The following is a 27,504-nucleotide window of genomic DNA, read 5'->3' as shown; positions in this document are numbered from 1 at the left end:
TTGGTGATTTCAAATGTCAACATTGGCTACCAGAAATCGCTTACCCCACCTTTAAAATCTTCAAGTGTGTGGCCAGCCATAGGAGTACATTTAAATATTCAAATTATGTTATCCAAACATGAACAACTTGAAAATTTACTTATAAACTCAGATCAAGATTTCTTGTGTTTATCTGAAATGTGGTTAATTAAAACTTTTCCTAGTGCTGCTTTAGCAATGCCTGGGTATAAATATTTCAGTTTCAGACAAGCTAGGAAAAATGGTTGAGGAGGAGGGCTCCTTATTTATGTTAAAGATCATTTATAAGTAAACAAGTTCAACTTGAATGTTCAAATTACTTTGAATGTATTGTCATTTTAATTAGCCTACTTTATAAAACGACCAAAAAGAAATAAAAAAAATAGTTCGCGATCGCAAATCACGTAAACAGAATATGTAAACAGAATGGAATCTGTTGCTTTCCATGAAGCCCACAACATCACCACCCCCCACCCCCTCGCCATGGACCCCTGATATTCAGATCCACTAGTACCCCCTGTGCGACGCCCCTGTGAGCAGGGCCGGATTTACCTCTTTTCGTGACATATAGGCAAAACAATTCATTGGCTATAATGGGTATCACGTCAGAGGCAGCCCGATCAAGAGTTGTAAATATCAAACATGTTTGATGTTTACGATTTGGGATTGTGGGGGCTCCGACACGATCAGGAGCTATATAATGACGCTTCACAAAAACGCTTTAGAAAACTGATTCGGCCGACTAGCGAAACAAACTTGTAGCCAATCAGCATTCAGTCAATAAAAATCGAATGTAGGTTCTTAATTTGTTTGAGAATTCAAACAAATTGCATTTCATTCCATTAATAGGCGCGGAGACTTGGCCACATAACCACTTCGGGAGTGCATTATTTCTCTAATAATTTTAACGGCCTGGAGCAGGCCAGGATTGGCTAATCGGGAGCACCGGGAAAATTCCCGGTGGGCTGGTCTGTTTTTTGGCCGCGAGGGCCGGTACTGTCATGCCACTGCTATGGGGTTGAAATATGGATGCCCGTATTTAAGGCATCAAAGAAGCGTCCCGTATGAAAGTTATAACACATTTTGTCCCGTATTCGCAGGCATACGTCATATGATCACCAGACCATATGAATAACAAATTCTCAATTGATAATTAATCATTATTTTTGCGCAAAATATTGTTTTATTTGTGAACGTAGCCGGTTGATGAAGGCTTTAAGACCAAGCGTAATCCTCTGCCGGCTGCTCCTGTTTCACAGCCAGCAGTACTCGCGCTTACGTCCGCGATTTGATTTTGGCAAATCAGTTTGGGCGAATGCAATTTATTGATTATCAGCCCAAAATGTAGCAAGGCAGGAAAACATTTCATCTACCTGAGGGGAGACGTATTTCACTATTGTAAGTTAAGGCTGTTAAATAGAGAGGAAAATACATTTTTAAACAATTTACTTCTAGTGCATTCTTAAACTTGGACCTCATTTTATTGAAGTAGAAATCCAAGCACCAGAAGCAGCCCACAAGTTTTCTTTAATTGAAAAATATGCATTTTCATTCATTCATAGGCTATATGGTTGCAATAATAGCCATTTTAGTTAAAAAAATGTAAGTGCGTAGACGTTTCATAGACGTTCAGTTGTTATGCTTTCAAATTTCTTGCCATTTGTATGTATGTAATTTCACAGTATTTTCACCTCCTAAATTACTACACTACTTGTGCAGTCACGATTTTATAATGGTACAATTTACTCAAGCCGATGACTTTTTTTAAATTATTTTTAGAATAGGTTAAGCAAAACAAATCTGATTATTTCTGAGAACTTTTTAACTGCAGGCAGACTTTATGGTACAGTAGGTCTACAAATATTTTGTTGGAGATATGCGAGCAAAAAATAATAAATTAAAAATGTATAATAGAAAGTGCAAATGCGGCGCTGAAAAGGCCAGTAAAATAATAATAACAAAAAAACAAGGCTGTAGAAAAATATAATGAATTACAAGTCTGTAGAGAACAGTGCGCTATTGCAGACTTATAGAGGCTACTGACGTTTTAATTACATTATTGTAATAGCTATAGTCAGTCGTGAACTAAAGTGGGCCGCTCTCTAAGGCATGAAACTCCAGGGTTGAAAATGACTCCCACTCCGGCCCTGGCCTGGAGTCACAATCACACATCAAAGAAGGAGATGATTTGTTTCTGAGAACTTTTTAACTGCAGGCAGACTTTATGGTACAGTAGGTCTACAAATATTTTGTTGGAGATATGCGAGCAAAAAATAATAAATTAAAAATGTATAATAGAAAGTGCAAATGCGGCGCTGAAAAGGCCAGTAAAATAATAATAACAAAAAAACAAGGCTGTAGAAAAATATAATGAATTACAAGTCTGTAGAGAACAGTGCGCTATTGCAGACTTATAGAGGCTACTGACTTTTTAATTACATTATTGTAATAGCTATAGTCAGTCGTGAACTAAAGTGGGCCGCTCTCTAAGGCATGAAACTCCAGGGTTGAAAATGACTCCCACTCCGGCCCTGGCCTGGAGTCACAATCACACATCAATTGTTCAGATGATTTGTTTCAAGACATTTGACATGTTTCCATCCTGAAATCTCGTGGGTGTTGAACTAGCTACTTTTTTACGCCGTTGCAAATTCCAAAACGTCATTTTAGAGCTAATAACAGAGGCTTGAGCCATTGATATGCAGGCTAATGCAGTTATTAATGCAGTCTAACGCAGTTATTAGAGAGAGAGAGCGAAAGAGAGAGGGAGAGATTAAGTGCGTGTGAATACTTGCGTCTGTGCTGTGCGTCTCTCAGCAGTATTCAGCAGCAGCGTCTACTAGCGAATCTTTAAGTTTAACTGCTTCAAGAACCTTGCTACTGAGAAATGTCATGCAGCTTTTCATCTGCGAAACTCTTTATTGATAAATTCGCAGGGCAGCCGCAGCGCTGATGACAAGTTTCTGTTCGCGTCTTCGCGTGTGTGCGCGAGTGCTTGTGTGTGCGTGTGTGAGAGAGAACGGGAGAAAGAAAGCGTGATTTCCGTAGGCCTACATAAAAAAGGTTGAAGACATGGAAATAGTTTGTCATTTTTACCCTATTGTTTGTTATATTTATTTGCTCAATGTCTTCTGGGGTTTTGGTTCTTTTACTGTTGTAGATATCCCATAGTATAACAAAAATATTATATATATTTTCATTGTGTTTGGGCCCCCCTTGGACGAGCAAGCATAGGCACGTGACTAGAATGCCTATGTGTAAAGCCGGCCCTGCCTGTGAGTGCATTTGAAGAAGAGCGTGTGTAACCCCTGTCTCCCGGGTCCTCACCGCCACACCTCGTTCTTGTTCCGAGTGGGTCTCCGGCATGGGAGGCAGACGCACTAACAAGGAGGCTAAAGACTACAGCCCCTAGCGTCAGTCGCTAGTGCATCTCTTGAGATCAGTGGAGTGAGGTTTACCTGCACAGCACTTACTCGTTGGCCTCCGTTACACGTGGACAAATTGATTGGGCATCGCTTAAATCTACTGAAAATCTGGAAACTGCACATACAATTTTTATAGAGATAAAAAACGTAAGGAATAAATACACAAAATTTGTTGAAAATAGGCATAGAAAGAATCATTTATCATGGATTAATGAAGGTATGGATTAAAAAACTTGCTAGAGGATCAACTTCTTTTTAACAGTTTAAGAAACAAGGTTAAGACAATATGGCAGGCTAAGCCACAATTTTTTTTTGTAATATTTTAAACGAGACTAAAGGTAATAGTAAAAAGGTATGGCAAACTATTAATCAATTGATAAAAAGAGTCTATCTATATCATGTAATAAATGTTTAAAATTAGATTTTTAAGGAAGAATAATAATTGATAAACCTGAAGAAATTGTAGATATATTTAACAATTTCTTTGTTGACTCAGTTCAAAGTTTGACTGATAATTTTGAAATAAGAGATATAAAGAAATTAATTTTGTTAATTCAGTAAAACCTGCTTTTCAACAGTTTCTGAGCTTACAATTCAGAATATTATAAAATATTTAAAAAATTCCAATGCTAAAGATATATATGGTTTAGATAGGCCTATAAAAAAAACAACAAAAAAATACAATAGTGATATTTTTTAGTACCAATTACTTATTTTGTTAATTTATCAACAATCTACATTCCCAAATTGTTGGAAAACTGGGTTAGTTACCCCAGTTTTCAAGGGCAGATGATCCAACTAATGTGTCAAATTATAGGCCGATTTAAATTTTATCAGTAGTGTCTAAAATAGAAAAAGTAGTAACTGAGCAAATTGTGAATTTTTTTAGATACATGAAATAACTTATTGTGTCCTTTGCAATTTGGTTTCTGTAAACAGCATTCAACAGAAACTGCTGTATGCTATTTTATTGAGCAAGTCAAAATTAGACAAGGGTGGGGTTGTGGGTGCTGTGTTCCTTGATTTGCAAAAGGCATTTGACACACTAAATCATAATATCCTATGATCTAAATCAGGGGTGGCCAACGTCGGTCCTGGAGAGCCACAGTCCTGCAGAGTTTTGCTCCAAACTTGCTAAAACCTCACCTGCCTGTATAGGTTTCTAGTAACCCTTAGACCTTGATTACCTTGTTCACATGTGTTTGATTAGGGTTAGAGCTGAAGTCTGCAGGACTGTGGCTCTCCAGGACTGACCCTGGCCACCCCGATCTAAATTATTACATTTTAACTTTTCAGAAGATACAATGAAATGGTTTGAGTCTTTTCTTACATCAAGAATACAGTGCACCTGGATTAAAACACATATCTTCTTTAAGAGACTGTTCCACAGGGGTTAACCCTATTTTTAGATTGTACTTGAATGACTTTCCAGATGTTTGTCCTGATGTACATATTCAAATGTACGCAGATGACACTGTGATTTATGTATATAACAAAACAAAAGAACAGGTGGCACAAAAATTATCTAATGCAATGTCGAAAATTTTAGACTGGCTTACTCAGTGTTGTGTAACATAAAATGTTTGGAAAAGTGCCTGTATGTATTTTAAAACCAAAAAGAAGGTGGAGGTCCAACCAGATATAATAGTTAATGGTGGAAAATTACAAATTGTTCCGGATTTTAAATATCTTGGGAGTTATTTTAGACTCTCATTTAACTTTTAAAAAGCACGTTCAAAAAATAGTTTGTGCAGTGACACCTCAACTTAGAATTGTTTTTATTTATATGGAGTCAACTTTCAATAGAAGCTGCAAGAGTCTTTTTGCATCCTTTGATCTTTTCTCATTTTTCCTATTGTATTCATGGTCACAAGCAGGAAAATCTCCTAGACCTTTATACACCTTATATAAACGTGCTTTAAATGTATTTGACAAGAAACCTAACAGATATCATCATTGTTTTATAATTAAAAAGTGCTTTTTTTTTTTTACTTTTGACAATTTTATGTTTTACAATTGTTGTTTAATGTACAAAATTGTTTATAACCTTGCACCCTCACCCTTGAAAGAATTAGTTTCTTCACGTACTGAAAATATAAGACAAACAAGAGCTTTGTCAAGAGGTGACTGTGAAGCGCATTTTAGAGTTACTGATTTACTGTTTAAGTTACATTTGAAAATATGGTTAAAGATGAGTCAGGTTTGTGACCATTGAATATGCCTGTGTTTTGAAATTATTACATAACTTTGGGAGTCTCATTTTGTTTTTTAAATAATTTTCATTATAGGGTGTTTCAGATTAAATTTAGCCCTGTAGCTAATTCTGGGGCAGTCTTTGACTGTCCATTGTCCCTGTTAAATATATATATTTTTAAATTAATTAATTAAATAAATTTGATTAGACCATCAAATATTTCTTTTGCACAAAAAGGTTCTTTGTAGAAAAATGTTTATATATATATATAGAGAGAGAGAGAGAACATTTTCAAAAGATGCTAATAAAAAAAATGATAATTTCAGAACCTGTCAGTGAAGGTGTAAGCAAAAAAAAAAGTTCTTCTGCAGCATGACTGTAAAAACCTCTTTTTGATTTTCCAGGCACTCCTATTGTTAAAACTATGTAAATATACTGGGAACTCAGTATGAGGAAGAGAAGGACTATGCTATTTGCATGTTCAAATAATAAACTAGAAATTCTCAATTGTCCTAGCTTGTTTTCTGGAAGGAAAAGAGTTGAGACAACTATCTATTTACAAATGGTAAATATTTATTTAAACAAAAACACTCTATCACTGAGACACAGGAAAACCACTGGGCCAAAGCAAACAAACTCTATTAAAACAAGAACAGACAAAGAACTGAGCCAGCCTGGGGGTATAAAGCAAATGAGGAAAGAGACACATTGCAAATGAGGAAACTGAGTCAGACTGGGGTTTCAATACACAGGGCAAATGAGGAAAGAGAACGGTGGGGCTAATTAGTTAACAAACGAGTAACAATAGTAATAGTAATAATATAATAGTAAAAATGAGAACCTGCTTATAAACAAAGAAAACGAGACACATTGCAAATGAGGAAACTGAGTAAGACTGGGGTTTCAATACACAGGGCAAATGAGGAAAGAGAACGGTGGGGCTAATTAGTTAACAAACAAGTAACAATAGTAATAGTAATAATATAATAGTAAAAATGAGAACCTGCTTATAAACAAAGAAAACAAAAAGGAACTAAACAGAGTGGATGTGACAACTTGACACTTTCTTGTCAAACTGGGTGACTGGGAGGCAGTTTTATGTTCAGCTGCATTAGTGACTGAAAACTGGTATGCATCCATATTTTAGTTTCCAGAATTGTTTTTATTTTTATTACCTTAAACATAAATAACTCACTGGGTAATATTTAAATATTATTAAACATAATTAAATATGTTTTTTTACAAAAAAAGTTATGTGTCCCAAGTATTTTGCTTGTAAATTTGAAAGTGATTAGAAAAACTCCATAAATCAACAATCAAATTTGATCATTATGATTTTTTCAGTGAAGATGCGATTATGCACATTTCTGGCTTTGGCTTTGGCTTTTTGCCCAGCATCATCTATGGTAAGTTCGAGAGCTTATGTTATTGTCAATGTAAAAGTGGTAGATAGCTGTTGATTTTTAAATCTGTTTTTCATCTATTTTTCTGAATATTGTTTTCATATCTCATGTTCTCAGCCTCCACCAGATACGTCTGGTAAGTACGGCAGTACAGTCACTGAAATAAATCAGTTGTAAAATTATTGTAATATGTTTAATATGTGTGTAGTGTAAAAGATCTGGTTTTGGCTGCTCATTACTGCCTGATGATATGATTAGCCATTCAACGTTTTACTTTCAGGATGTTTCACTAAAATTACATTTTTGTCTAGTATTCAATGCACACAATTCTGGTTCTCCCTCTGTCTTTTGTTTTCTTTATTATATTTGTCTCAAAGACATTAATGAGGATCGGAAGGATATTCCAGATATAAACAAAGGTAAAACTACTGTATTATCACAAAAACTCAAATACATTGCAGCAAGGCAACTAATATCTATTTTTGTTTATAAATCATTATTTTTTTACTCCTGTTTTATTCAAGCATATTCACTGTGAACTGAACTCTCTTGTGGTGTTAGGTTTAAATCTCAGAGAAGGAGACATCATGGTGGTGAGTTCCTTTCCAAGACATTCTATAATTACAATATTGGATAATTCAGAAATCAGCATTTATAGTCCTCCCAGGATATTTAAAACAATCTGCTTTAAAGCCTAATCAAAGGAGCGCCATTCTTGGGAATCAGTACCGGTGGAATATTCCCATCCCCTATGAGCTGAGTGTGAATCTCAGTAAGAAAACATGGATTTTCATGTCATGTCAACTTTTCATTTAGTATTTAAATTAACTTTCATGTTTTCCATGGCTATAGGTATGAACTATAAAGGAGTCATTTTGAGAGCCTTTGAGCAGTTCAGACTGAAATCATGTATTGAGTTTAAGCCCAGAACAGCAGAAGACATTTCTTACATCTCTGTGGAGAGTCGTGACGGGTACAGTATGGTTCCAGTTAGTAATCCAAATATAGACAGATATATATTTTTTCTGTTTGACAAATATAAACAATAAAGTTATAAAATAAACAAAAAAATGTTAATTTAAAGTTTTTGTTTTTATTGTTTTTAATAAACCACATATGTAGGAACTCCTACCCTGAAGCCCAAAATAGCTCTCTAGGCAAAAGAGTAGCTATTTTGAGGAATCTTAAATGAAAGATACTTTTGATTTAACCTTTGTTTTTGTTTTTTGTGTGTTATTTTACAGTGACATTTTTGTTATTCTAATATGTGGACTACTTAATTTGACTGTTAGTGTTGTTAACATAACCTTTATTCACCGTATGTGTTATGTGAATGTGCTCTCTCACTTGTTTTTCAGGTGTTGGTCATATATCGGTCACAGAGTTGCAGGAGCTCAGACTCTTTCCATTGGAGATAGTTGTGGAATAAAAGCATTTATTGAGCATTTGTTTCTCCATGCACTGGGATTTTTGCATGAGCACACAAGATATGACAGAGATGATTATGTGACCATCAACTTCAAAAACATCATTACAGGTTGCTCTATCATTTTTTTCAAAATCAATTTTTTTTTTATGAATTTGATTAATTTGCTTTACTGAACCTGACACCCATTGGAGATAGTTGTGGAATAAAAGCATTTATTGAGCATTTGTTTCTCCATGCACTGGGATTTTTGCATGAGCACACAAGATATGACAGAGATGATTATGTGACCATCAACTTCAAAAACATCATTACAGGTTGCTCTATCATTTTTTTCAAAATCAATTTTTTTTTATGAATTTGATTAATTTGCTTTACTGAACCTGACACTGAAGTGTCCATTCAACTTATAAGCACTTTCAGTAAATAACCAATTCCTTATGAAGATTAACCTTAATAAATGCATTAGTCTTTATTTTTAGGGTATGAGAGCAATTTCAATAAATACAGTGAGAATCTGACCACCACCCAAGACACCCCATACGACTACTACTCTGTGATGCATTATGATAAAGATGCCTTAAGCAACGGTAATGGATCCACAATCATTACTAAGCGTCCTGAGTTCCAAAATGTGATTGGTCAACTCCTGGACATGAGTGAATATGATGTGATTGAACTCAACAAACTCTATAAATGCAGTGAGTATTTCCCACATTGTTCTTTTTTTAGTTTGAATGTGTATTCTCTGCAGCATTACTGTGAACTTGTGGTTGTTAAATATCTCATTAGGACTGTGTCTGTTGTAAGAGAGACAGATGAATGGCAACTGTAATGATGTGCCATGTAAAAACGTAAACTTAATTTAATATAGCGTAATTTTGCAATAATGACTCAATAGTGACATTACATTATCTCTTACATATAGTATCAGAAATGCAGAATAATATTGTGCACAAAGACATGATCTTTTTTCCCTCATAAATGTTTGTTTGTTTGCATTACAGATTCGTCCATCTCTTTCCTTGATCACTGTAGTTTTGATAATGAATCTGTTCATGATGGATCTGTTCAGATGAGCGTCTGTTCTGCTGCTGATTATGGCTGGCAGAGAGTGAAGTCAGTGAGTGGCATCAGTGTGACTGACCACACATACTTGGGCAAAGAACAAAAGGGTGAGATCTGTTACAGTCAGTCTGTGAATGTGAAGTTTCTTTTTTGTCAGTGTGTGCTTTTTCACAGAAAGAGACTTTAGGATGCAAGATAATCTATATTTTTATTGCCCAAAAACTGCCTCACTTACAACCACAGTTGCAGTCACTGTACTATCCAGTTCCGCACAACTTCTGTATAAACCTGTTTTCATACCTGCAGGTGTGTCTTTCTTCATGCACTTCAGCACTAAGGGTAGAAATGAGGGGGACGCAGCCAGAATGGAGAGCAAGAAAATGACCCCCAAAAGAGACTGCAAAGTCCAGTGCCTGCAGTTCTACTACTATCACAGTGGTAATGAGTCTGACCAGCTCAACATCTGGATCCGAGAATACCAGAATGAAGCAGATAACAGAGGAACTCTCAGACTTATGGATCAGATCACAGGTCAGTCTCTTTCTCAAATACTTATAGGCCTGTACATCAAGATGTTCCTTACATTTTCCATGTTACTGACCATTAAATTTTTTGCAGAACCCCCTGGCAATTACTGGAAGCTGCATCATGTGCCACTGAATGCAAATAAAACCTTCCAAGTTGTATTTGAAGCCCGTAAAGGAGCTGGAAACTCCAGTGGAGGATTTTCACTGGATGATATCAATATTTCAGAGACTGAGTGTCCCCACACATGGCAGATAAGAAACTTTGAGAAGGTTTTGAAGTACAGTCTGCCTGGCACTTGGATGGACAGTCCGTTTTATTACTCCAGTGAGGGTTATCGCTTTCAGGCTCTCTTAATAGTGTATCAGAATTACCTTTCAATATATGTTGGTCTGGTATCCGGTGCATATGATGACCAGTTGAAGTGGCCTTGTCCATGGAGACAAATAACCTTCCAGATGCTTGACCAGAATCCACACATTCAGAAGCGCATGTCCTCTGAGAAAAGCTTCACGACTGACCCTACTTTGGCTTCTTCCTGTGAGATTCCGATTATTTTTCTCTCATATCATGTTACATGCAGCATTTTAGTTAACTGATGATCAAGGTTATTATTATATGTAGCTTTGAAGGGTCTAAAAGCCATATTTTGTTGTAACAGATGACAGTAATTACTGGGACAATCCTCGAAATAATGGAACTCGAGTTGTCATTGGCAATGAGACCGTATATTTGGGTATTTTTTGGGGCTATGAATATGCCATAATGAAAGAAGATCTCACTAAAAGAGAGTTTATCAAGGGTGGTGACATCATATTTCTCTTCACCATGCAAGGTAGGTTTTGTGCAGTACCTTCAGAAAGCAATTTTATCTTAAATAACACACTGTATTAGGAGTAAATTGGGCAGAATGAGAATGATGACGAGGATTCAAATTTGCAACTTGCAACTTTCTGAGAACATTTAGAGAACTGTTGTTTACAAATCCAGAATACTTTGTTGCAGATATCTCAGGGCTCCGTCAGAAGAACTCTCTACCCTGCCCTAAAGTGACAGTGAAGAACTTCAAGATTTCATCTGATGCAGCTGTCAAGCAGGGACCGTGTGCTACAAGGTGAATATTGTTTTAACTATTGTTAACACCATCTACACCAGACAATAAGCTGAAGACCCGCAGTGCCACACGTGACAGCAGTCTCAGACTGAAAGTTAGAGTGGAGATTATAAACTCACTGAGGTTAAGCTCAAAGTACATGATGGTCATACGTGTTTTGCAACGGTCTGTGCGCACTGTCCGTGTACAGCCCAATTTTTGTGTCCACCCAGACATAAGGTGAATGTTGAGACAAAAGTGTCCACTAAGTGATATTGTGCATGTGTCAAACTCGTCCATCCTCTCTCATCCATGGTTAAGTTTTTGAAAGCTGTGTGGAAGCAGCTGTGTGCAAGATGGAGTAAAACGAGGAAAATGAAGTATAACCAGGCCTTTACAGTTAGTGGTGGGGTGGAGCTTATAGTTGTAGTGAAGTTAGGGTTACTGCTGGGGGCGGGTTAGGTGATCGTCAAATTCTGGTCTGAGACTGCTGGCCTGAAATTACTGTCATAATGAAAGAAGAACTCACTAAAAGAAAGTTTATCAAGAGTGATGACATAATACTTCTCTTCAGCATGCAAGGTAGGTTTTGTGAAGTAATTTCGGAAAACAATTTTACCTTAAAAAACAAAACACTGTATTAAGAGTAAATTGGGCAGAATTAGAATGATGACAAGAATTTAAATTTGTGACTTGCGATTTTCTGAGAACATTTAGGGAACTGTTGTTTACAAATACAGAATATATTGTCATAAATATCTCAGGGCTACGTCAGAAGAATGCTCTACCCTGCCTAAAGTGAAGAATAAAATCAAAGAGAATGCATTATAAGTGTATAATATATACACTTATTATAATAAGTGTATGTGTTATAATATATACAGTGCACAGCATAAATGAGTACACCCCCTCTGAAACGTAACAAATTCAGCCATTACTCTTTGCTTAGAAGACATGTTATGGTTTTTTAGAGATATAATATTCCAGCAAGTCTGCTTGATCAGTTACCAAAGAAGAATGTTAAAATTATTCAAGAAAATACCATTGTCTTATCAAAGTGATAAAATGTTGTGTTGCAAAAAGGAGTACACCCTCCTGAAAGTTACTAAATAAAACAAAAAAAAAATAAAAATTCTGGTGTAAGGTTAAGGCAAATATTGATCAACAGGTAAGTATGTTGAACCAAAACTGTTAAAGGCAAGTAATTTCTTGATAATTCAGTGTTATATGGCCCACTGAATCATACTCAGACTTAACGCTGACAACAATGAAACCACTTGAGAGAGAACTGTCAATGCTACCCTCTTCTCATTCCCTGCATTGTTGGGCTTTTTTTTTTACATGACAGTGAAGATATTCATTCTCCTGAATTGAAAATCCTTCAGTGGACATGTATTTCACTCAATGTTAACACTCTTGAGCTGCTGTGAGAGATTCTGTAGAGACGAGTTGAGCAACACTCCCCATTAAAGACCAGGGCATTTAAGGAGGTCGTCCTCCAGGAGTTAAATAGGACAGATGTGAAAATTTGTCATGAACTTGTACACTCAGTGCCAAGAAGTGTCAGAGCAGTGTACTTAGAGATATGGAGGACATATTAAGTTCTAGAATATTACACTTGGTTGAATTAAATATAGGTTGTACTCAATTCGGCAATCCTTCATTTAAACAAAAATTGGCGAAGTTTCTTATTTTACAGATATTAATGGCATGTATTTCTCTGTTTTTATTAAGAATATGTTTAATACATTTCAATTTTGCCATCTTTCTATTAATTATATTAGAGATCATTAAGAAAATACATCTTTTATATTTAATCAGAGGGGGTGTACTCATTAATGCTGTGCACTGTACATTATAATATACGGTTGCTGCATACTAAAATATTAATGACGGACATTTTTATTAAAACATTATTTTATTAAGCAGCGTATTGCCATTCTCATAGGCCTACATTCTTACTATGAGATGTCATTTATAGGATGGGACATGCCTTTGTTTTTCCAGGTTTGTCCCCACTATCGCAGGGATGCTGGAGCCCCAGCATCTCGGGCCCAAGTTCCCTATTCAGTGAACTTAAAATGAAAACAAACATGCCCCCGCTCATTAAAAGTTTAATTGAAATGTTATCACATTAGGCAATTTCACTAACTGGCATCCTTCTGCTAGAATATATCTCTTTAATATTACAGAAGGTTGCTATGCAGCAAAAAATAATGATCAGCTATTGGCTCTGACTAATCAGTGGCCAGGGCCACAACTAGCTGTTTTATAATGGTACAATAGCAATTTACATTTCAAACCATACAGTATCAAAATATATGAGATGAAATTTATATTTTCTAGTACAGCTGACAGTGTATTAATATTTATATGTATATTTCTCTTCTTTTAGTGATTGTCTGGGCATATTTTGCACTTCCAGTACTTCCTCTCTGATCCTATTGGTGGTTTGCTTCCGTTTGCTGGTAAATGAATCCTGAGAGTTTCCCAGCTCCATGTCTGACTACATGAATTCAATTTAAAAGCAACTGCATCTGTCTTCAGCCTTCTGGTATATCATACTGTTAAACCTATATTTGAATCGAATTAGATGCTTACACAGAATACATGGTTATCTGTAATGAAGCAAAACATGTAAATTTTAGTCTACTGATTTCCATGATAAACTCTATTGTTACGTATGGTTCACACATTTTCTGAATAGGTTAAGTTAAATATATGAAATATTGCAATCATTGCATAAACATTATTGGTTGTAAGTTACTATACAAAATTTTAAATGTGGCTTTGCGCCCACAAGAACTATGTGAATGTCTTGCATGAATCACAAACCAATTTTGCAAATAATAACTTAATGTGACTAAATAATATGATTAAAATGTTCAAGAGTTTGAATGTGAATGTGGAGAAAATGCTGAAAGATCTAAGGATTTAAATTGTAGCAATCTGTGTGTAGCTTAATGAGAGAAACCATACATTTACATACAGATACTAAACCAGTTTTGTTTTTGTTTTTTTGTTAACGGATAATCATTTATCATGTCATTTAACCATTTGTTGATTTTTATTTTGATTATCTATGCTCTTGTAATGCTTGCTATTGCAGATTAATCTTATGATTATGTGGTTTCAAGTGATATTTGTCTTTGTGAGAGACAAAGTAAAGTCTCCATTTCAAGGTTTTTAACATCACATGATGGTGCTGTGAAGCGGTAATTTTCCATTGCATTAATTCAACGTGTTGAATTTGTTGTGGTCAGATGAAGTCCAGCTGAGCACTGAAACAGACAGAACTAAGATTATTCAATAAAACCTGCTCATTCAGATCACTTCATCTCCCTGTTCAAACTCCATCCACTGTCTGAGTTTATCATGAAAAGTAGCCTATGTGTCCTGGTTTGGCCTGCAAACCACCTGCAAGATTTTAGTGGCATCTGGTGGCGTATGGTGGAGCTGACAAGTGTTTGCAGGTGAACAAAAGGACAAACATTTATGATAGACACAAAAATAGTTTTGAACTTGCAAGTGTTTTACTTGGTTTTACTCTGGTACAGAATAATCTAGCATTAAACAGTTAATAAAGGCATAAAACACCTACATTACAAACAACAGCATGAAAAATCAGCAGATGGCAGTTGAGCGCTGATTCTGTTACAAACTACTCCAAAAAAATCATGAAGACCTTGAAAAACAGGAAGGTTAACTGAATAAGAACAAGAAATGGCTAAAATTCCAGGTGGTCACTTTTTATAGAATAAAGCATAGAAAATAATCATTTTCATAGAGAGCATTTTTAGCCATCTTACCTTGTTGGGGGAAAAAAAATTATATATAATTTTTTGTATTGACCAGTTTGTAATCTTGGCTCCCAGCCTGTTCAGATGGAATAGCTGGTAGACCAGCTGACAAGTGACCAAAACGCCTTTAAAACCAGCAAAGCAGACCAGCATGATCAGACTGGGAGAGCAGCTAAAACCAACTTCAAGCAATGCATTACATGAAAGCTTACCCAGACACAAAGGTCAGCATTTTGGTACATATCAGGCACAGATACTAGTCCATACAATACAGACTGATTTAAGTGAAATGTGCTGTTTGTGTTCTGTTGAATGCTCTTTAACTGCATATAAATTACATATTTCACATGTCCGCAAATGTTCAACAGTATCCCTGAGGATCATTTATGGGCTGCCATACCCAAACCTGTATGTGGGATCTCAGGTCGGCTGAGAAAACCCCCAGCTAGGTATGGATGAAGTGGGAATCTCCCTTCTCAACTTAAGTAGCCTCTCACTGCGCTGACCGTCAGTTTCTATGATGTTCTGTTCCTCAAGTGATTGGCGGATGAGAGACTTGAGCAAGGGCAGACCAAGGCCAGTTGTGGCAGAGACTGGGACAACGTGCGTGAAACGCATTAGGCTTTTAGGGATGACATCCTCAGGAAAGAGATGGCTTGATTCTAGGAAAGCACAGCATCACTTAAAAGAGTTATCAACTGAGGAACACGGCATGTACACAGCCATCAAGCTCAATGCAATGAAACAATCACATTAGGCCTGTACTTCAGCAAAATTTACTTGTGGCAGAAACTCGAGACTGCCATAATAGTCAATAAGAGTACAAATCACTGACCTCCCCACCAGGGAAAATTGCAGTACATATACAGTGGTGTGAAAAAGTGTTAGCCCCCTTCCTGATTTCTTATTTTTTTGCATGTTTGTCACCATCTGTTCGTGACCTCAAGCTGAAGCGAACTTGGGTTCTGCAGCAGGACAATGATCCAAAACACACCAGCAAGTCCACCTCTGAATGGCTGAAGAAAAACAAAATGAAGACTTGAGTGGCCTAGTCAAAGTCCTGACCTGAATCCTATTGAGATGCTGTGGCATGACCTTAAAAAGGCGGTTCATGCTCGAAAACCCTCCAATGTGGCTGAATTACAACAATTCTGCATAGATGAGTGGACCAAAATTCCTCCACAGCGCTGTAACAGACTCATTGCAAGTTATCGCAAACGCTTGACTGCAGTTGTTGCTGCTAAGGGTGGCCCAACCAGTTATTAGGTTTAGGGGGCAAACACTTTTTCACACAGGGCCATGTAGTTTTGGATTTTGTTTTCCCTTAATAATAAAAACCTTCATTTAAAAACTGCATGTTGTGTTCACTTGTGTTATCTTTTACTAATATTTAAATTTGTTTGATGATCTGAAACATTAAAGTGTGACAAACATGCAAAAAAATAAGAAATCAGGAAGGGGGCCAACACTTTTTCACACCACTGTATTTGTGTAAAACATGGCCGATTTAGCAGATTTAATAAACCGCTCTCTGACTGCTTTTTAAACACAATGGGTATGTTGAACTGATATCAATCTGCATATGTGATGGACATTGGTTATGACCATCTATGGTATCTTCTTTGAAAGCATCTTGAGTAATACAAGTACATACAAAAGATCTGAACCCGGAAGCAATGTGACCCATTTTAGAGAATACGGAAGTTTGTTGCACATAACCCCTATTGTATGAAACAATAATGCAACCACTCGATTGATAAAACCATCTGCTGTTGTGATATGAAACTTCTGTAATGCACCCACTGTAAGTCTAAAGGCAATTTGTGACTAATATGCTTGAATGGCCTATTTAATAAATAGCCCCTAAATTGCCCATTTGCTTCTAATAAAACCTACCTTCCTGGTTCTCTAAGTGAGTTTCCAGTTCTCGGAGACGGCCCTGAGCCTCGGGGAGGTCCATCTTATTTATGACCAGGATCGCTGGCTTCCCTAACAGTTCCTCATTATACAACTCCAGTTCCTGATTAACAGAGAAAATCAAGAGCACTTTATATAGTACAATCATATATGCAGAAGCATTTCATTCAGAAAAGCAGTTTATTTTCTTTTTCTTTTACATAGAGCTCACGTGTCAAATATACATATATATACAGTGGGTACGGAAAGTATTCAGACCCCGTCAATATGGGGTGCTGTGTGTACATTAATGAGGAAAAAAAATGAACTTAAATGATTTTAGCAAATGGCTGCAATATAACAAAGAGTGAAAAATTGAAGGGGGTCTGAATACTTTCCGTACCCACTGTATATATATATATATGTGTGTGTGTGTGTTCAAAACACATTACCGTTCAAAAGTTTGGGGTCAGAATTTTTTTTTATGTCTTTGAATGAAGTTTTATGCTCACTAACGCTGCATTTATTTGATAAAAAATACAGAAAAATCATAAATATTGTAAAATATTTTTACAATTAAAAATAACTTTTCTATTTAAATATTTTTTTAAATGTAGTTTCTTCCTGCGATGGTGAAGCTGACATTTCAGCAGCCATTACTCCAGTCTTTATTGTCCCATGATCCTTCAGAAATTAAAATTCTTCAGAAATCATTCTAACATGCTGATTTGGTGCTGTGCTCAAGAAACATTTCTTAATATTTGATCCTTTGATCAATTAATGCATCCTTTCAGAATCAGTAGTGTATATTATTACCTTGTTTAAAAGCAGCACGGTTTCAAATGCAGACCTAAACGGGGTGTTACTAGCTAGCTGAAACCCACAGATGTCGACCTGAAACATCAGAACATGACATTACTATTCAACTCTCACAGTCACTAACATTCAAGTTCACGTAACAGACAAAACTCAGTACCACAAACATGAGCTGCTTGGTTCTCTCCACATGCTTGAGAAACTTGTGTCCCATGCCTTTATTTACGTGAGCACCTTCAATGAGTCCTGGTAAGTCTGCTACTGAAACCTCCAGAGAAAAACAAACTTCTGTAACTCACTCTGGCATCAGTCTGAAAAAGTGTGTATTATGTAATATAAAATTATATTTGCTGAAGGTTTGTTCAATAAAAATGTATATTTTATGTATGTACATATTGTATATTGCATATAACTGTATTGTAAATTTTGGTTTAATTATCAGACTATTTTATGGGAGAAGGTCAAAACCAAGCTTGTTAAGCAGCATACAGTATAAGTCCTATTATTTTATTTTATTATACTATTATAGAGCCTGTCATCCTACCTGCTTGTGGTCATCATACATAACCTTTCCAATTTCAGGTCTTAAAGTTGTAACTGCGGAAGTAAAATAAAGGAAAGTAACAAGGGATTATTGTAAAAGTGGCAATAAAGTGGCAGTTTTATACGCACACGTATATATATATATATATATATATATATATATATATACACATACACGTGTGTGTGTGTGTATATATATATCTATATATACAGTATAAACTCACTACGTTGGTTTAACAAATTTGTAAATGATTATCAGTTCTTACAGGGGTAGCTGGCAATCCTTGGTTTAGCATGCGACAAGGCAGTCAGCAAGGAGGATTTGCCTGCATTGGGAAACCTATAAAAAAAATTTGGCGTGTGTGAAATACACATTAATGGAAAGAGAAAACAATGAAACAAGAAGGGTCACAATTATGACACTTAGCAGCTTTACTTTTGCAAAACAAAACATAATAATAAAAGTTTTTATGTACCAAATATAGTTTATTCATTATGTATTTTTGTTTTATGCATTATTTTGGTCATTATTCCTAGATCATTTTTAGCTCTTCATGTGCTTTACCTTGTAATTTTATACCCTTTTTTTGTTTGAGAGCAATACTTTTCCAGTCCACATTCTGTGTAGACACTCACCCTACAAGTCCCAGATCTGCAATGAGTTTAAGGTCCAGCCGTATCTGTCTGGTTTGACCTTTACTGGGTAAGAACCCAGAGTGAAGAGAGCCACCATGACCCCCTTTGGCCACCAAAAGATTGTCTCCTTCACAGTTCAACTCTCCTAATGAGAAAATAAAAATTTAAATTACCATTAGATAAGACACACAGAATACAATATGAAAGGGAACAAACAACACAAAATGGCATTTGATATAAGTGCAATCAAAGTGCAAAGTATGTCTAATAAGCATGTCAAATAAAAACATGAAGTGATGTGAGGGATGTGAGAGGAAAACCTATGATCTAGATGTTATAGAGGGGTGTAAATGGAATTACCCAAGATTCTCCCATCGTCTGTTGTAACACTGATCCCAACAGGTGCAAAGACCTGACTGTCCTCTCCTTTAGCCCCTCTCAGAGCATGAATACTGACAAAAGCACCACACAATACTTTACTTACAGTCTCTACAAAATCAGCACAAAACAACCAAGATTCAATATTTCACAAAACAATTAAACATTGTGTGCATTTCTGAGAAAAAAAAAAAAAGAGTAAAGAGGAGATGACAGGACACATGACCACTTACTAAGTCACATAACTGACATTTTCACATTGTGTTGTATAGCAGAACAATTATTTGTGAAATGTGTTCATCTAGTTCACCAAAAAGTGAATCTGTCATCATTTACAAAAATGTACATTACTTCTTATGCACCTTTCTGGTTTAAAAAGTCATTCAACAGCTTTATGTGAGAAGCAGTCCAAAAATAAGCGTTTCACTTTCCTCACACAAAATTACTCACACTGGACTTGTGCACATTCTCTCAAATCATACACACTTCTGCACATTTAACCCTGACATGATACCCTTTCTGGTTTAAAAAGTCATTCAACAGCTTTATGTGAGAAGCAGTCCAAAAATAAGCGTTTCACTTTCCTCACACAAAATTACTCACACTGGACTGGACTCTCAAATCATACACACTTCTGCACATTTAACCCTGACATGATACATATGCAAATCAAAGAAGTTGTGCACAGGATCTTCTACTTCTGCCATGTTCAGCATGCAAGCAATGTAATTCTTCCATGTTCCATCTTATCGTAATTTGAACAGGAAGTCAAGATGTTCAATGAATAGCATATTACATTGCAATCTGCTTCTCATAAAAACCACTTGTATTATTTTTAAAGACTTGGAAAACAGTACATGGGTCTTATGGACTACATTCTGGAACTTGACATTTGGGGTTGCTGTACTATTATGTTATATAGAAAAAAAGAAGCTTGGACATGCTAAATATCACTTGACAATTCGATAGGTTATTTATGGCAACTATTTAAAAGATTTGGGAATGCATCATATCATCTGCATGAAGCAACTAAGCTTTCACAATATCAGAAGAATACAGAGCTCCTCACATCAGAATCACCAGACAAAAGAATGACACCTACAACACATCTGTTTCAGAGATCTCACTCTGACACAAACAATCAATAGGAGAGATTACACAATCTGTTACAGCAAAAATATAATAGGCTCCTGTGACATGTTTCAAAGTCATCTAAATACATAAATAACAATATCAATTTATTATCAAATATCAAAAATAAATATACATTTGAATGATCTTATGGATTAAAACCACAATAATACATTGAAAATAAAAAAAATAAAATACTATTATGTTTTGTCATAGGAAATTCCTATTATTGTCTTCCAGAGGTATTACTGACAATTGCCATTTCACTCACACATTATTCTCTTTATTAGAAAAAAAAGGACTTACCTGCTGTTTGAACCAACCCCTGCAGTGAATCGTTTGTTAGGGTGCTTGTCCTTGATTTGCTTCAGTGTAATGTCTTTTTTGGCCACCACCCAAATGTCTCCACCATTTCCCCCAAATCCCCCTAAACGGGGCAAACCCATTCCTCCACTCCCACCCCTCACATAAAGCCGTATATTATCCACAAAGTTGCCATACTGAAATAAAAGAGACAGATAAAGTTAGCAGGACATTATGTTCGTGAAACTGTTCGTATTCCACTTCTGAAGAACTGTATGAAGACTGTATCCAGATTTTCTGCATACTGCTGTGCCATTGTTCCATTATTTGCATAAGTCTGTGTCTATTATTATGGTATAAATTATTTTCAATTTTCCTGTCCCTGCACATTCACTATAGCCTCTGGGGAAAGATGACCCACCTCCCCCAAGGAAGGCAAGGAAAGTCCACCATTAAACGATTATTAAAGAGAAAAAAATAATTCCCAAACCCCCTCGTCAACATGACGCACTTTGTAGCATACTCAATATGACTAATAATGGTTTGCCTGGGCCCTCTGGGGTTAACAAACGTCAGGATTACAGCAGAAACACATCAGGAAATTACCTAGACTACTTATTCACGCCATCCTACAACTGCAGGCCTACAGTGAGATTAGCCTATGGAAAACACATTTATGAATAACCATTAATTTGTGGAAATATTAAAAACGAATTATGGATGATGTTAATTATTTGGCACTGTCTTTGGTCAGCTTGATTTCTACTAATCAGCTAATATGCTTGATAGGTGATAAAAGTGTTTAGAGTGAAGCATCAAGTTTGTAACAGTAATTAATTACATAGTCATTTGCTACACGATCTGTTAATGACACACAGAAACTTAGCATGTGAAGGTCGGGCTACTACTAACTAGTTAAATGTCATTCGATACACAATACCAACCTTCCGGAAACAAACTCTGCTTGTCCAGACCATCCCGAAATAACTCCCCAAGGCAGAGATTGTATTAAAGTGTCACAAAATCTGTTGATGTTTTTGTTTTGTTACAACGTTACTGTCTCTGCATCGTTGAAGTGAAGGACCAAACACGTGTGTGCTTCCGGAAACATGCCAATGTGTGCTGTGATTGGCTGAAAGTGCTGTCCATTACACATGTTTCCACCTCTCTCCGTCAGCATAAGAATAATAGACACTTTTCACATTTCCGGGTTTCTCAGCAGCGGAAGTCGTCATAGTTGGGTTAACTTGAATAGCAGTGAATGGGAGAGTACCACAAATATATTTTTTGCATTCCCATTTGCTCAAACAGCAAAAGAAAAACTCCACGATAGTGTTTTCATGACTTTCAATCAAAGGAAAAAAATTGAGAGAAACTGATAACTGCTGTCAGAAGAGAGAACGATGTCAAATTTACTCCCATAGACGCTGCATTAGAAACACCCTCGCATTAGCCTTAACTGTTTTTTTTTTGTACTTTGATGCAAAGATGATATAATACAAAGAATAGTGTTATAAATGTACATACATTTTTTTTTTAATACAAATATGAAAAACTTTCGAGGATTTAGGATGCTGATGACCGTTAAACGCGGTCTTGTGAAAAGGGTCCATCGCAGTGATAATGTGAACTCTGAGGGAGTTTGCTCACCTTTATCTGTGCACTTGAGTTCTACTGCTAGGTTTTAGGTATATGACTCTCCTTGTCATAAATAAAGTATTTGTATTTTTGTAAACAATTTACACAAAAGGGGATTTCAAACTTTTCTGAATGATAGTTATATAGCCTACTATCATTACTGAAACATTTTTTTTACTGAATGATCTGGGCGTCACATGTATGTAATGCCAAACCTGACAAAATTAGAAATAAATACATACATAAATAATTATTTATATATTTATTTATTTTTACATTTCTTTGCATGATTATTTATTTATGTATTTATTTAATTCAAATTTTGTCAGGTTTGTTATTCCATACTATGAAGAAATGCAAACAATGTAGGCCTAATTTAACTGCAAATTATGGTACATCACAAAGCTATTTATTAGGCTATGAAGTAGCCTATTTTTATTTTGTCGAAATATGCATTCCTAAATTTGTGATCATATCATATTTCTTTTTCATATTCATATATATATTTTATATATATATATATATTCTCCCCGAATTTTTCAGATTTCGCCCAATAATACAAATTAGCTACTAAAGATTCTGCATTAAAAATAAAGTAAAATCCATTTATCATAACTAATTTATTAAGTGAGATTATTAATTTTTGTCTAGATGTCAAAAAATAAAATAAATAAATAAATAAATAACAGTAGGCTAATCATGAGCTCTAAGTACTTGTGTTCCTCAGATTGTAATTCAGTTATGTTCTTCACGTCAGGTGGTTTTTAGTGTAAGTGGAATGGGCTACAATCAACAGCATGACGCTTGAAACGTGGGCACGCAGTGCTTTAACAGACTATAAGTCGTAAAACACTCGCACAAAGCCAATTACTCGCCTCAAAGGTATGAACGGAAAAGGAGCTACAGGACAGAAAAGACTGATATAACATTGTAAGTAGCTAAATGATTTTAAGTAGTATTTTACATGTAACCATTTCACTTGCTCTGGTAGGAGACCAACGGCTTTTTATTGATTTACCAAATTATTACTGTTGATTACTTTGTACGTGGCATTTTGTTGCTATATAAATGTAAACGCTGAAGATGGACACTGTGTTTATTTACTTTTTCTGTTTTACATTTATATATAGGCCTATATATAATAGTTTTCAAGTCATTAAAGATTTCACTGTTGACTCCAAAGGTTCAATGGGACGATCAATGGGGTTCCTTGACGGCCAGTGGTGGCGCCTTCTGTTAGTGTGTGTGCTGATGCTCGCCACCGCATCATCGTACACTATACCCAAGCTCGAGATGCTGAAGACCGAGGGCACAGGGGGCGGCAAGGCTCCCGGTCAGCTGGGCGAGATAAATCGTGAATGCTGGGACGCATCGTCACTAGCTGTAATACAAGCGCGTAAATTGCGTGAAGCAGATGTAGTTGCTGGGCTCTGGGACTTCATGACATACTTGAGTGGGTCTAATCAACCCAAACATCAAGACATGTTTATGGAGCTGGCACAGGTCTTTTGGGAGAGGTATGTGGACTGTGTGCTCGCACGCGCGCACGGACTGGGCAGAAGGGCCAGTGCATCCAGGCAAGAAATCATTAAAGTGTTAACTTATCATTCAGAAGGGATGAAGATCTAGTTATTTTGTGTTTAACTTTTCTGAATGTCAAAATATAGAGAATGTATTTCTTTGAGACTCTCTTCTATCAAACTGCAGCTAAATTATCGTGTACAAATAAGCTAAATATAGCTCATTCTGTTAAAACGGTGTCAGACAAAATACAAGGGAAAAATATGTATTAAAATATATATATTTTTAAGAATGTGTTGTCTATACTTGTGCATTTGCAAAATGTCTCATACCTTAGAAATGTAATTTCTAATAAAGAACACTGTTACATTTTACATGGAAAAGTAACTGATAAAGGTAATCATTTTCCGCCTAATTTATTATGCGCTTATGTGAGCTGTTTAGCCTAATAATAGGCCTAATAATTTCAAAGGACATACAATGTATTCATTTGGATGTCAATAGAGTAAAATTGACATACTACAACTAGGGCAACAGCATAGACAAAATGAACCTTGCGTTCACGGAGTCATCAGTAACACCATCACTCTGGCAGATCCCTGCAGTGCCGCAACAGTCCCAGACAATAATCACAATCAATCACAATACCGCAAATCAACATCCAATTAAGGTACCAGCTGCCCAATTACAGTCAACAACTACCATGTTAAAATATACAGTACCAAATTTAATACAAAGCTCTGATGTATGGTGTTGAACTTGTTCAGAATCTCAGATCTGTGAAGATAGGCGTGCATGATTTGAGTAATTTTTGTGCCATAATTTCTCTTTAATCTAATTAATATTTACCCATTTATCATTGAGTGCAAAAGGTTAATTGATGTACAGTATGGCACAATAATTCATTACGTAGGCTAAATGTTGTTTTAGCTAGCTAAGGCACCATTTCTCATTGGCTATTCGTTTAGTTTAACTTAAAGTACTAAAATAACTAAATCTAAAACTGAAATAAAAATACTAATAAACATATAGACATTAAAAAACAACACAGCACACACACAAACACGCACACCCACACATAGCCTATGTACATACATACAAACTAATTCCAGTGTATCAAACAGATTACTACTGATGTTATTGACATGATATCAAATCTAGAGTTACGAGGAGGAACACAGCTGTTGTTGGTGTTCATGAAGGGGTAGCCGAACTGATGTTGGAGCTGTGAGGTCACTGTAATTAAGGTTAGGAAACTTACGCCATCCGGTGGTCACCAGTGACACGTTCTGGACGTTGCTGATTCGGAACCATCACCGAATAATCGACCGAACTATTCACTTCCCAAGAGTTTCATTGGAGCAGTAACGCACTTAGCTGACCTAAATGAATAAGTGTTACGTCTGAGAGTGATTTAAACATTAAAGCAACGTGAGACTGTCCTAATCTAGCAAGCGAGGGCACTAAAAACACGCAAGTGACGGCTGTAACTTCGACACCTGCAGTGAACCAAGAACAAGTAATGATAATAATTATATAGCCTACCTACATTCATCCTTCTATAAAGACAAAATAAAAGTAGTTTTAGAATAAAACCCACCAATACTGAAACATTAACTGAGCAATAGGGATGTTGCATGAAATAAAGTGATGTTTTTTGCAAAGCTGACGGGCGTATCGAGTAACAATCGATTACGTTTCCTCCCGTTTAACGGAAAAGGCGCGTGCTGTTATTTCTCTGATGCCATGTGCGCGCGGCAGACTCCGCGTATCTGGGCTCGCTCTACATGCCTGCCGGTGCGGCACGAGGCGCAGATGATGCTGGAAGGAGACCTCGCAGCTTTTCCGTGCTGCTACTCTGGAGTAACGCATATGATTCAGCGACGTTCTACGTCGTTTTAATATTGTCCAGCATGATTCATACTTCTTAGATATCCGGCGCTTTCCCAGAAAACAGTAAGCAGCTGAGCATCTTTAGAAAATCAGTCGTCCATGTCATCCTGTGACTCGGCTTGGAACCTCCCACTAGGGATACGGACTATTTATACCGCGTGCAGCATCCCGAGCCATCTAGAGATACGCGAATCTGAAAAATAAAATAAAATAGAGAATCTGAAGATTTCTCGATTGGAGGTAAGGACATCACTATAAAAATGCATTTAATACTATTCCATTCAGTATACATGCGACTGTAGATGCGACCTAAATTGTGCCATATTTATTAAAATCAAACATCTTTTCACATATTATAACGTTCGTTTCTGATATTTCCCTAAATCTTCCCGTTTTGACTCGCTTTTTAGTGCCGGGCCGCATAAAGTTAGTCACTTTTGTCATTTTATAGCTACGTAAAATAAAGTTTTTAACGTTACATGGAAGGATTGAAACAACGAGCTACAATTTCTGTGCCGTTAACAACATGTCCCAGGAAGGTGAAGATATGGTGTACGTGTATGAATAGACACAGGCCATAAAGACAAAAACAAACTAATTTAGCCTACTAATATTTAACAGACACGTTCCGAGATTTATGATGTGGATATTCAGAGCAGGGAAACATTGTTACATTATTAGTTAATGTCTGAAATTAGTGCTTTCCGAATACTGTTCTAAAATTAAATTATTTTAAACGGTTTCCTTATCTGCAGTTGTCATTTTAGAGAGCATCTACTATTTTGGGGGCGTACCTTATGCGCAATATGCATACACACGTGCATACATGTATACATACTGACATACCATGCAGTCTGAGCTTCAAACTCACTGATAACCCTGTCTAGACTACACACACACACACACACACACACGCACAACAACAACAACAACCAACTAGCTGTACAACTCTCTTCACACATTTAATGTACATTCACACAGTCATTTTGTAGAGATACTGTGTGTCCTGCCATGTCTAATGTTTTGGTTTCCCATCATATGAAAGCAGATAAACAAAGAGTGTCTTAAATATTGAGATTTGAATGTCTTTGGGGTTAAAAAAGAAACAGCAGCATACTCAGTTTTATTGATTATACTTTTAACAACAAATTAAATCAGCTGGAACATTCAGAATTGTTATTGGCACTGGCTTTGTTAAATAAACAAGGGACAATGCACTGTCATAATAGCAGAAAAATACTTTAAAACATCAAAACACAAGCATGGCTACACTAAAAAATGAGCATGAATTTAACGGTAAAAGACTGTAAAAATGCTACAGTAAAAACCTGTTAAATGGTTAACGGTAAATTCCCCTACTATATACGGTGAAAAACTGTATTGGACATTACATGTATTGGACAATAATTTTACGGTACTATACCGTTTTTGGAAGTGAAAAAGGCAGTATAATTTACAGTGAATAACCGTAAATTGACATTCCCAGAATTCCCTGCGTTACATTTCAAATTTGATGTTTTTGTTGTTGAAATAACTGTTTCTTCTTAATTTTTTCTTATCAGTTTTGTATATTAGGGTTGTGTGTTACACCTAATGTTGTTAAATGAATGTTTATTGCATTATTTCAGTTTCATGTGTGTTACCATGATGGTGTTTGGTGTTTGTGTGAATGACACTGTGCACCTTCTATATATGTTATTATTTAAAAGCTGCTTGTGATGGGCTTTGGTTCATCATGTGACTTTCTCATCACCACCTGCATTTGGTGGTTATCAGTGTATTACAAAGGTACAAAAC

At 36.1% G+C, this 27,504-nt stretch overlaps 3 protein-coding genes across 4 annotated transcripts in view; 2 read left to right on the top strand and 1 right to left on the bottom strand.

Annotated features, from left to right (window-relative positions):
• Positions 1 to 6,685: 6,685 nt before the first annotated feature.
• On the top strand, positions 6,686 to 13,828 carry LOC107657610 (meprin A subunit beta-like). Its single transcript, XM_016445761.1, has 16 exons — positions 6,686 to 6,765; positions 6,982 to 7,043; positions 7,158 to 7,176; positions 7,418 to 7,459; positions 7,602 to 7,633; positions 7,734 to 7,812; positions 7,893 to 8,013; positions 8,399 to 8,454; positions 8,661 to 8,783; positions 8,949 to 9,167; positions 9,474 to 9,641; positions 9,841 to 10,065; positions 10,153 to 10,599; positions 10,721 to 10,894; positions 11,065 to 11,173; positions 13,548 to 13,828. Exons 2-16 carry the CDS (start codon positions 6,987 to 6,989, stop codon positions 13,633 to 13,635), a joined length of 1,959 nt encoding a protein of 652 aa, XP_016301247.1. The 5' UTR covers positions 6,686 to 6,765; positions 6,982 to 6,986; the 3' UTR covers positions 13,636 to 13,828.
• A 374-nt stretch (positions 13,829 to 14,202) lies between these two features.
• On the bottom strand, positions 14,203 to 21,792 carry LOC107657651 (GTP-binding protein 10 (putative)). Of its 2 annotated transcripts, none has more exons than XM_016445807.1 (10): positions 21,600 to 21,792; positions 20,659 to 20,852; positions 19,204 to 19,295; positions 18,844 to 18,988; positions 18,474 to 18,547; positions 18,209 to 18,261; positions 17,825 to 17,932; positions 17,665 to 17,742; positions 16,849 to 16,972; positions 14,203 to 14,433 (listed from the first exon to the last, which is right to left on the bottom strand). In XM_016445807.1, exons 1-10 carry the CDS (start codon positions 21,630 to 21,632, stop codon positions 14,384 to 14,386), a joined length of 951 nt encoding a protein of 316 aa, XP_016301293.1. In that variant the 5' UTR covers positions 21,633 to 21,792; the 3' UTR covers positions 14,203 to 14,383. The 2 variants fall into 2 exon arrangements, with proteins under 2 accessions (XP_016301293.1, XP_016301292.1); XM_016445806.1 differs by lacking the exon at positions 14,203 to 14,433 and adding an exon at positions 14,680 to 15,614.
• Positions 21,793 to 25,902: 4,110 nt separating this feature from the next.
• LOC107657650 (oxidative stress-induced growth inhibitor 2) overlaps positions 25,903 to 27,504 on the top strand; it is a 6,253-nt gene continuing 4,651 nt past the window's right edge. Inside the window, exon 1 of the mRNA XM_016445805.1 lies at positions 25,903 to 25,947. The gene's annotated coding sequence lies outside the window, so the exon portion shown is untranslated. The remainder of the gene's footprint in view (positions 25,948 to 27,504) is intronic.

The sequence above is a fragment of the Sinocyclocheilus anshuiensis genome, unplaced genomic scaffold (assembly GCF_001515605.1).
Source record: "Sinocyclocheilus anshuiensis isolate Anshui unplaced genomic scaffold, SAMN03320099.WGS_v1.1 scaffold43, whole genome shotgun sequence".
Taxonomy (NCBI): domain Eukaryota; kingdom Metazoa; phylum Chordata; class Actinopteri; order Cypriniformes; family Cyprinidae; genus Sinocyclocheilus; species Sinocyclocheilus anshuiensis.
Note: the sequence above shows the minus strand (reverse complement) of the source record. Positions and strands in the feature narration are given on the sequence as shown.